Source organism: Arachis ipaensis, chromosome B02, assembly GCF_000816755.2.
Source record: "Arachis ipaensis cultivar K30076 chromosome B02, Araip1.1, whole genome shotgun sequence".
Classification (NCBI taxonomy): Eukaryota; Viridiplantae; Streptophyta; class Magnoliopsida; order Fabales; family Fabaceae; genus Arachis; species Arachis ipaensis.
In genome coordinates, this window is record NC_029786.2 from 11,899,226 (window position 1) to 11,910,767 (window position 11,542).

The 11,542-nt window shown below is 33.6% G+C and overlaps 1 protein-coding gene and 1 long non-coding RNA gene across 2 annotated transcripts in view; one reads left to right on the forward strand and one right to left on the reverse strand.

The window, feature by feature from the left end:
- LOC110268711 lies at window positions 275-2,447 on the reverse strand. Its single transcript, XR_002357099.1, has 2 exons — window positions 1,285-2,447; window positions 275-725 (listed from the first exon to the last, which is right to left on the reverse strand). It is a non-coding gene; the product is annotated as an uncharacterized LOC110268711 (long non-coding RNA).
- The window catches only part of LOC107624955 (ribosome-recycling factor, chloroplastic), a 4,233-nt gene continuing 3,575 nt past the window's right edge, over window positions 10,885-11,542 (forward strand). Inside the window, exons 1-3 of the mRNA XM_016327460.2 lie at window positions 10,885-11,127; window positions 11,223-11,364; window positions 11,490-11,538. Coding sequence (XP_016182946.1) covers window positions 11,034-11,127; window positions 11,223-11,364; window positions 11,490-11,538 — 285 coding nt within the window. The 5' untranslated portion in view covers window positions 10,885-11,033. The remainder of the gene's footprint in view (window positions 11,128-11,222; window positions 11,365-11,489; window positions 11,539-11,542) is intronic.

An 11,542-nucleotide genomic window follows, 5' to 3' on the forward strand; every position in this document is an offset into this window, starting at 1 on the left:
TCCATTAAGCTTTTTTGATTTGTCATTCACATGGCTTTTGTTAAAGTAACATCCATTTAGTATGAAAAAGAAACATCCTAATACTTAACAAAAGTAACATCCACTTAAATCTTTGCAAAAATAATCAGCTACTTACACGGAGAAACATGCCGAGTAGGATTTTAAAAAAAAAGGCCATGCAATTCTTAAAGAAATATAGGTATCCACAACTGCGACACAAGAAAACTCAAAAAATGTATAAAGTAACATCCATTTAGTATACAAAAGGAACATCCCGATACTTAACAGAAGTAACGTCCACTTAAATCTTTGCAAAAATAATCAGGTACCTACACGAAAAAACATGCCGAGTAGGATTTAAAAAAAAAAAAGAAAAATGTACCCAAAGTGTAACTGAATAAACACAATAAAATAAGGAAAATGTATCAAAAGTGTCTCACTCGATGACGGCATCCCATGTATATATTATCATGAATTTTCTAGGCATCTTTCTTCTATTGTCTTTCTCCCTTGCAAGGCTTTTTTGTAGGTAACCCCGCCTGCTGGAGCATGGTCTTCATACTCGGTGTTGTGAAGGGAGTTCTCACCTCTTTAAACTTGTTTCTGGATTGGTTGCGGCGTATAGGATGGTCGTTCAATGCCTTCAAAGCTTGTTCAATGAATGAATTCTTAGGACCCAGAACTATTTCGAGCATTATTTTCTTTTGGAACTCCTTTAGGATGACCTGAATGGCAAAATTGGTTGTTAGCGAGAGATTTAGAAGCGATAAAGTAATTAGTTTGAACAAAATATAAGTTAATTATAATAGTATTGTTAAATTGACCCGGTCCTAATATAGCAGATCCTAGCCTTCAGTCTAAAACTCCAAATAAATTGACTCTTGGACCATGATTATGACCAAATTTAAAATTGACCGAAAATTAAACTAAATTTAATATAATTTTAGCATTGAAGTCCCAAACCCCCTTTAAAAACAACAACATCCAATCTCTAATCACATACAATTCAGCAAAATCCAAACCCTAATAACATCAAGTAAAACCGCAGTTCCTAAACCCTAGCACAGATTAGCAATATCCACTATTAAATGAAAATAAAGAATATTCGAAACATATGCATTCCCAACAAAATAAACATCCAACAATTAAAGACATCGACAAATCCATTAATCAATCCAACAAAAATCAGAAGATCATCACATAAGAACCACTATACCAAGAATCTGAACCTTGAAACAGAGCAGAAACATCTTATTTTACTTGAAATCCTAACAATATACTAACCAATTGGAGAACACCTGAGTGATTAAAGCAGCAGCGGCGTGTGATGGTTGGCTACGAGACGCGGCGGGGCGGCGAGGCAATGTTGGCACAGAGGCACTTGCTAGGTGGCCTGGAGGTGGGCGTACAGCGTCGATGCCTTTCGACGAGAAGGGCTCCACGCGGTGACATTGACCTCAATGAGAAGCTACAGCGTCGGCACTTCGGCGATGTGGACCTCTATGAGAAGCAGCAGCGGCGAGGCTGTGTTGTGGTGGATAAGACGGCGGCTTCCTTGCGAGTGGGGGATAACTCGGTTGCGCAGGTTGTAGCAAATGTGGCTCTGAGGATGCCTGTCGGACGGTGGCATAGACTGTGGGTAACGGAGGCTCGGCAATGAAGATGGTGTCGTTGACGCCTGGAAGAATAAGAACGTAGTGAAAAGGGGATAAGTGAAAAGGTATCAGGTCAAATTTGAATTAAGGTAAATGGGATGATCTTTTTTTAGTAGGCTTTGGGGTCCAGCCCAATAGGAGTTGGTAGGAGTTGGCTGGACCCCTGTTAGTTATCTAGCGAAATTATTTTCATTTAATTTTTTAGCTAATCACTAGCTTTTTTTTTCATTGGAATGAAAAATCCAGTTCCTGGAGAGGAGCAGGCAACACTTGATGATGTGAAGGCAAAAAGCAGGCAGAGAAGAGGGAGACCATGCATGGTGAAGCAGAGACTGGATAGGGGGAGGCAACAGACAAGACAAAAGACAGTGACTATGCAGAGACTGACGATGGCGAAAGATGAAGAGGAAGGCGCAAAACTGAAGATGATTGAGAAACACACACGAGACAACGAGACAATGAGCAGAGAGACTGACGAGACAACGAGCAGAGAGACGTAGTGAAAGCGCAAGAGCTGGCGGACGTAGAGGAGCCAGCGATAGGACGATATCAACGACAATGGCTCTGTGACAGCGGCTTGAAAGATGCACACCAGCAACGAGACATAGAGAAGGTGTAGGAGCGGGCGGACGTAGAAGATCCGGCGATGAGACGATATCAGCGACAACGGCTCTATGAGAGGGAAAAGGTTGAGGGGAGGCGTCATTTCAGTTTCAGAGTGAGATAGTGAAAAAATGGGTTGGGGAGGGAATCAGAGGATGGGAGGTTTTTTTTTTAAGTTGAACATTTGAATCGGTCCAAGTTTCCCAAACCCGCACAAGGAATACAGCATAAAAGAGCATCATATATGCCAATCCATCAAATGCTGAAACACTACATTGGTTCCTTCTGACATGTATTTATGGAATATTCTAGTTGTTAATGTTACAAGTGTGGGGAGTATATGAAATTAGTCTCACATCAAAGAAAATAAGAAAGAATGAGAAATTTATAAGATGAGAGACCCATTAATTTAATATTTTCAAATTTTGAGTTGGATATGGTATTTTTTTTATCATACGTTCTCTCAATTAATTCTTTTCCATAATAGATTGTTAATATTACAAGTGTGTTTGACACCTTAAAATTTTGAAAATAAGAGAGAACTTGAAAAATGAAATAACATTAATTCACTTTCTAAAGATCAATCAATTAAGTAATTTTGACTGATAATTTTCTTTCAAATTAGAGCCCTTATAAAAGGAAGTCAAAATAATAAAAGTTTATTATCATCATTTTCTTCTAATAAGAATAATGTTCCTTCCTCTTGACATTTGAATCATGCATGTGAAAATAGACATTTTATTTTATTGGTTCTTTGATATGACATTTACTTTAAAAAAGTGAAATATTAAGAAAGTGGGAGAAAATGGTGATGATATTTTCCAAAGGCAACATTAAATTTTTCATAGGATATGATGTTCTTTGAACCGTGAATTCTCTCATTTTTATGTTTCACTAAAAAATATGCATTATTTTAGTCATTATTGTAATCATATATTATCATTTTGGTCTTTTAGATTTTTTTTTTAGTCCAAATTCTCGTATTTTTTTAGCCTTGCTCAAATTCTCTTTATTTATTTTTTTTGGTCATGAGCTCAGATTTTTTTTTGTGTTTATATTTGTGGTGGTCTGGGCAAAATTTTTATTGGTTTACATCATCTTAATTATGGTTGGATTATTTTTAAAGATTCTCTATTTGTTAAAAAAAAATTGAAGTGCTTTTATTGATGGAGCTTGCAGTGGCCTTAACAAAAAAAAATTGCAGTAATAATTTTGTAATATTATAATGTCTAAAATTATTGACAACAAAAATAAATAAATAAAATAAAATCTTGCAGTAGCGATGGATTGGGAATTTAGACTAACAATGGATTGAGAATTTAGACTAACATGTAATTTTTTGGATTTGAATGTTTCATCCTCAATTGCAATTTGAGAGTCTTCTAACTGTTATGATTTTGGGTGTGTTTAGGGTTCACGTTGAAGAAGAGAGAAGTCTGTTTAAGTGTTTTGAACGTCCCATTTTTATGTTTGGCAATTTGTTGAAACTCTGAACCGAGAAGTGTTTCCACGTCTGAAACGTACGTTTACGTGAAGCTAAAATTTTTAACTTCTGCGTTCACGTTGAGAAAGTTGACTACCGTTAGAATTAAGTGAAAAATTTATTTCTTTTCTACCAACCCTACCCTCCATTCTCTTCTATAAAAAGGATGCAAATAACCATAACTTTCACAGTAGTTTTTTGTTCATTTGTTGTGTATATTCTTTGTTCTGAATTTTTTTTCTATCAAAATTTTTCAGATATGTTTCGATTACTGCCAAGGTAAAAAATTTAATTTTTTTTATTATTTTTAGTACTCTCTTTTATATTTTGATTTTATATTTTTTATTGTATATTTTTATTTATACACTAAATATTTTTATATTATTTTTTTAGTATTTTGATGTTATTTTGTTATTTTTCTATTATATTTTTATCGTACTTTTTTATTCATATGACAACTATTGTTGATATAAATTCTTATTTTTATTAATTTTTATTATTTTTTGTTTATATAAATTCCTTTTTTTCTATCCTTTATTGTACTATATTTATGTTGTGTATAAAATTTTTTATTTTTTATTTTATTTTATTCATATCAATTTTATTTACTTCTTATTGTAATTTTTTTGTTCATATGATACATGTTGTTGGTTGTAATTATTATATACTATGTTTGATATGAAAATTTTTTTTATTGTATTTTTTATTGTATTTTATTTTATTTTTATTATATACTAAATATAAGTAACAAAAGAGTTATAAATAATAAAAATGTATATTCCAAAATGATATAAATTAAAGAGTAATAAAGTACTAAAAAGATTATAGAACATTTTCTTTTTGTTTGACATTATAGAATGTATAGTACGTACTCTCTTTTATAATTTTATTTTTTATTGTATTTTTTTTTAAAAGATAGATATTATTTTATTATTATAAAATAATAATGTTTATTTATATGATAAATATTTTTATTATAAAATGAATTACTAAGATCTATTCAAATATCTAAAGTAAAATGATAGGATAATATAAAAAATTATTTAAATTCATGTCTCTTTTAGTAATTTTTCCTCTAAAAGTGATTTTAAGTAGCATAATCCAAACAACATTTATTTTATTATAATCCATTTTAATATAAAAATTGCCAAACTTACTTTTTATCAAAATCAGGTTTGCAAAATTAATTTTATACAAACTCTCTTTTACAAATGGTAATTCAAACACACATTTTATGTAATTAAACAAAACAGTTAGATTGTAGCTAAATAATTAGAAGACGAGACAAAAAGAGAAGGGTAATATTGTAATTAGTGGTTATATTGGGATTATCCTGTTTAGACAAATAAATTTTAGTTAGTACATCCATTTGGTTATAATATTTGTTTTGCCATGTATAATTAATCTTATTACTTTTAAGTATCTAAACTTTTACTTAGTGAAATGTAATATTTTTATTGAAAAAGGTGGCACAAAAACAACGTATATAATATATATTTTCTTAAAAAAAATTTAGTATCTCGGTTTTTAATAATTATTTTAAAGGATTATGAGGTCTTCAATAAAAAAATATTCTTTTTGAATTTTTGATATTTAATTTTATGAGATTGATTATTTCTTTTTTCAATGATCTCTCTAGAATATATAATTTTTTACATAATTTTTAATATTATATGTGTTATTGCCCCCCCATAATATCATTTCTGGATCCGTCCCTGCATGGAAATAAATATCAAAGATCGAAAAGAGTTTTTTTCCCTCTCTTTAAGGATCTCGTTCCGAAGTTGTTTTATGTGGTAATTTTCTTCCAAAGTTAGAGTCCCATAAAAGGAGGGCAAAATAATAAAAGTTTACTATCATAATTTTCTTGGCTAAAGAATTTTAATATGGAATTTAAAGGTGAGCATTACCTGAAAATGGACGTTTTTTGTGTATTTACAGGTGGGTGGATGTCGCAGAGATGCAGGAACAACACACAGGTACGTGCTGACTCAGCACGTAGCTAACATGTTGGACACGTGTCACAATCGCAAGCAACACGCATCATGCGTGTTGACACATGGCGCTCATCCGCTCAACACGCAGGTAACGTGATTCACATGTGGCAGCATGTCAAGCAGCACGCATCTTGCGTGTTGCACACGTGGCAAACGCTGGTTGGATGGTGTTGCAACACGTAGCCTACGAGGTGAGTCTTCTGCCTATAAAAACTAAAGCTCGTAACCATTTTGCTTCATTGTGAGAGAAGTGTTTTCCTCCAATGTCAGTATGATGGAAGGCACTGCAAATATAGTAGTTTACCACAACGGTGAGGTCGTACGAAATACGTATAAGGGGGTGAGCTCTGTGTGTGAGAATATGTTTTTGTTTGTGGTTTCATGCCCTATAACATTCGCGGAACTATGCTCTGTCAAAGCATAGAAGCTGATATTTGAAAGAATGTGACCAACATTCTCTACAGGAGTCTGGTTGTTGTATTTGGCGTGCCACTGGTATCTCAGTCGGCGCAAGCTGGTGTCGGGGAATGAGCGCCAGCCACAGCATACGCTCCCACACCAAAGCAAACAATAAATCAAGTGGCTCATCTATCTCCTTACAATTGTACCGTGATGCACGACATAGTGACCTATAAAGATGCACGAGACAAGCTAACCCCCAACTGTAATTCCCGATCTGATCAAAATTTTGGAGCAGTGGTAGATACTTCGCGTGGGCATATGCCGTCGACTTATCCACGAAGAGGGTGGTACCCAGCAGAAGATGTTGTGTGTATGGTGAACCCATGAAAGATTTATGTAGCTCTTGGAGGAACTACTCAATTGAGGTTCGCTGCCAAATATCGCGAGGCTCTCGGCGACCAAGAAGTTATGACTGCTATTGGTCTAATCAGTCACACCCTCTCTGTCGATCGGTAGGCCGAATAAGTGTAACACGTCCTCTAGTGTCACTGTAATCTTACCCACCAGCATTACAAACGTATGTGTCTTCGGCCGTCACCTTTCTACAAGAGCAGCTAGCATCGCGGAATGCCCTCTGATCACTCCAACTCTCGAGAGCTGGTAGAATCCGGTGGTTCGTAAGGCTTGGTTAACCGCCGGATGCCATGTCCCTGGCTGGTCAAGCTTATTGGACAATAAATTCCTATTAGCATGTAAAGTTCAACCACAAAAGAAATTAATTTAATAAATAGCAAAAAGAATAAATTAATAAATTTTTTTAACAGAAAATAAAATAAATAATAACTAAACAAATTCAAATTTCTTATTATTCCTATTTATAACATCATTTTATTAATTACTTATATAATTAGAATGTCCCAAATAATTGATAACATGATTTTTAGGAGACGTATAATTACGTACCATTTTAAATGTTCTAATCTCACTCTCAACCTTAAAAGTAATTCAAAACATTCAACCCAATGAATGAAACCCCAAGCCCCAACACTCCATTACCCCACCACTCTCTACAATGGAATGAAACGAAGCCCCAGCCCCACCACTCTTTTATATACCCGCGACACCAACCTTCAACCTTCACTATAAATGACGCCTGTTCCCGGAGGGGGCTTGCCTCTTGTGTCGAGACACGGGGCAACACGCATGTTCCGTGCTGCTACATGGATGACACGTGGCGCAGCGAGGTTAACATGTTACCTGCGTGTTGCTTGGATGAAGACACGTGACCTTCGCGTGTTTGGAGCCATTGATAAATGCACCTTGGCTTGATGAGCTGAGAATGTACGGTGCATGGTGATAATGAAGAGGAATGAAAATGATATGCAGCTCAGCCCCACTCCTCTTTTGTTTTTTATACACCAAGAGTGGGTCTAAAGTCATAAATGTCACATATTTTCGGAGTAAGGTTACGTCTTTGCATGGAGACAACAGACAACACGTTACTTGCGTGTTGAGCAACATGTAACCTGTGTGTTAGATTGCGTTTTTGACATCTCCACAATTCTGTAAAACATCCAAAACACAAATATTTAAATAAAACACCATTCTTTTTTTCATATCTAAAATAATTTTTGAATTCTCTTCATATGAGAATAATGTTCCTTCTTTTTGACATTTGAATAACGTACGTGGAAATAGACATTTTATTTTATTAATTCTTTAACATGACATTTACCTTGAAAAAATGGAAATATAATAGTGATGATGTTTCCAAAAGGCAACATAAAGTTTTCATAAGATATGATGTTTTTTGAAGCATAAATTCTTTCATTTTTATGTTTCAAGTAAAAAAGTATGCATTGTTGAAAAAGTGGGAAAAAAATGGTGATGATGTTTCCAAAAGACAACATTAAAATTTTCATAGGATATGATGTTTTTTGAACCATAAATTCTCTCATTTTTATGTTTCAGTAAAAAAGTATACATTATTTTAGTCATTATTGTAATCATATATTTTATTTTGGTATTAGAGATGGCAAAACTCCTCAAGACGCGGGGATCTCTGCGGGGACTACTCGGAATGGGGATCCGATTGTGAGGAATTTTTTCTGCGGGGATGGGGATGGGAGACAAAATTCTCCCGAAGCAGGCGCGGGGACCCGAACAGGGATTCCCGTCCCGTCCCCGCTATTCCCCGAAATTTATGAATTTCTTGAATTATCCTTAATAATTTATTTCTCATATATGTTTTTAGTCATTTCTCACACACACATACACATATATATAGAAACCCAAAATTTCTAATCTTTATTTGCATAACCCTTCTTCAATTCAGAGATCCCTAACGCTGTTCATACTCCGTGGTGTCCATTCTCATCTCTGTTGCTGCGTCTCCCACCTCGTCCATTGCTTTGTCCTTTGACTCCTCGTTGCGTCCCCCCATTGCGTTATTTCGAAAGAAGTCACCATCGTGTCATTTAGATTTTTTGTATAAAATCTTGCAGTTTTTGTATAAGATAGATACTTGTAACTCTATTTATATGAAAATTAATAATTAATTAGAACTATTATGTAGATGGGGAATTGAGTCCTCACAGAGAATGGGGATGGGGAGCAATATTTTCCTACAGCAAAAAATGAGAATGGAGATAGGAAGCAAAACTGAGGGCGGAGATGGGGAACAGGGAGGCATCCCCCGCCCCGCCCTGTCCCATTGACATCCCTATTTGGTATTTTATATTTTTAATTTTGGTGCAAATTCTCGTTTTTGTTTTTGTCTTGTTCGAATTCTGTTTATTTATTTTTAGTCGTGGGCTCAGATTCTCTTGTGTTTATATTTGTGGTGGTTTGGGTAAAATTCTTGTTGGTTTATAGCATTCTAATTATGGTTGAATTATTTTGTAAGCCCGAATAGCTCTAAGGCTGATTTTTGACCTGAAAACAATTTGAGAGTTGATATAAGAGAAAAATTTAAAACAGTTCCTGACAATTATTTCGAAAGACAATGAGATTCTTGACAAAAAAAAAATCCAATTCGATCTCTGACAATTATCTCGAAAGGACAACGAAGTTCCTATGCCAAAAAAAGTTAATATTATTTTTTTTATATAGGGACTAATCAGTTCCAAAAAAAAAGATTAGTGGCCGAATTGGGTGTTTTTTTTTTGAATTTCGTTGTCCTTTCGAGATAATTGTCAGGGGTCGGATAGAGTATTCACTCTTGATATAATAATATTACATTCATATTTATTTGGCCCAAAATAAAACATTTACAAAAAAAAATAGACAAAATTATTTTTTAAGATTCTCTATTTGATAAAAAAAATTTGAAGCGCTTTTATTGATAAAGCTTGCAGCCATGATAATTTTGTAATATTATAATGTCTAGAGTTGAGAGTTATTCAATTTATCTAATTAAAAGAATAAAAACAAAATAAAAACTTGTAGTAGTGATGGATTCAGAATTTATGCTAATGTAATTTTTTGGATTTGAATGTCTCCATCCTTAGTTGCAATTTTAGAGTTCTCTAACTGTTATGATTTTATGTCATTAAACAAAACAGTTATATTGTAGCTAAATAATTAGAAGACGAGACAAAAAGAGAAGGGTGATATAGGTCCTATTAGGGTTATCCTTTGAGGTTCAATCAAATTCTGTGTAAATGTATAATATGGATTGAGCTATACTGTAGACCGTGTTTATCTATTTAGATAAGTAAATTTTAATTAGTACATCCATTTGGTTGCAATATTTGTTTTGCTCTCTATAATTAATCTTATTATTTGTAAGTATCTAAACTTTTGCTTACTGAAATATGATATTTTTCTTGAAAAAGGTGGCACAAAAATAGCGTATATAATATATATTGAGTTAATATTTAAAGTGATCTTTGAATTTACAATCAAATTTTAATGTTATTTTTAAATTTAAAATTGTTCTAAATTTATCTCTAAACTTAATAACGGTTGTCTCTCAAATATTTTTCAGTGACAAAATGATGTAATTAGACGAAAGTCACGCTGGACTGATAAAACATCGCCGTTATCTTTTTGGTTTTTAAATAGAATAGAAACGACTTTATTTAGGGTATTTTGAAGGGTTTTAAACATTTCGTCATTGAAAAATATTTCAGGAACAATCGTTGTTAAGTTTAGGGACAAATTTGAGACAATTTTATGTTTAGGGACGACATTGAAGATCGATTGTAACTGTAAGTTCAGGAACCACTTTGAGAATTAACTCAATATATATTCTCTTAAAAAAAATTTTAAGGGTGAATATCCACCTCGGTTTTTAATAATTGTTTTGAAGGATTATGAGGCCCTTAATAAAAAAAATACTCTTTTTGAACTTTTGATATTTAACTTTGTGAGACTAATTACTTCTTCTTTTAATAATCTCTTTAAAACATACTTACGTTACGTGATATGTTAGTTATTAATATATCTTTTATTTAATTTTTATAAAATTATAATTTAAAAATTACTAATATTTTTTAGTTTTATACAATTTTGTTTTAATAAATAATAATATATACTATATCTAAATTTATTTCAAGAATATATGTTAAGAATAAGACTGAACATGCTAATACGTGATAGTATTTAGGTGTGTCTAAACGTATTTAAAAAATAATTTTTTATTTTTAATTAAGATACAGTCAAACACAACTGACACACGTATCGAACGAATATCAATAGTATCAATAAGTATGGTGTCCAAAATGTATCCAAGCCTGAGCGAAATGTGCTTGCTTCATAGATTAGAAACCAAATTGCTAGCCAAGCCAAACAATCCCCGTGAAAATTCTTATCCAGAGAGACAACACCACAAGGCTTAAGCTTCGCACTCAGCAGAGTCACTACTCACTCACAGGGTCAGCTTATTTGGGCATGGCAACATCATTCTCTCCGACTCCCACACTACCCTCTGTCCGCTCCTCTATCTTCCCACAAAACCCTCCCAAACCCCTCCTTTCCCTTCCAGGTACCTCTCTTCTCTTCTCTTCTATTCTCCTTTCACATCTTCATCACTTCCTTCACACCCACAAACAAAAGAATCTTTTTTCTTTCTTTCTGCAGAGTTCTTTCGTGGAGGCTCCAATTCCAGCTGCGTGAAACGCTCATGGGCCTCTTCTTCAAGCTATGTCACTCTCAAGCTTTCCAATGCCTTTAGAGTCTCTGCAAGACCCTTACTTTCCAAAGGGACCTTGTTGCATAGGAGGTAAGTAGAAAAACCTAGTCCTGAAGAGTGAAGACCCTTACTTTCCAGTTCTTTATTTGTTTATTTTTGTTTTGAAATGATTATGTGGCTCCAAATTGGATTATGGTGTTGTTGAATGTCTCCAGAATGGGAATTGTGAGGGCTGCAACTATTGAAGAAATTGAAGCTGAAAAAGCTT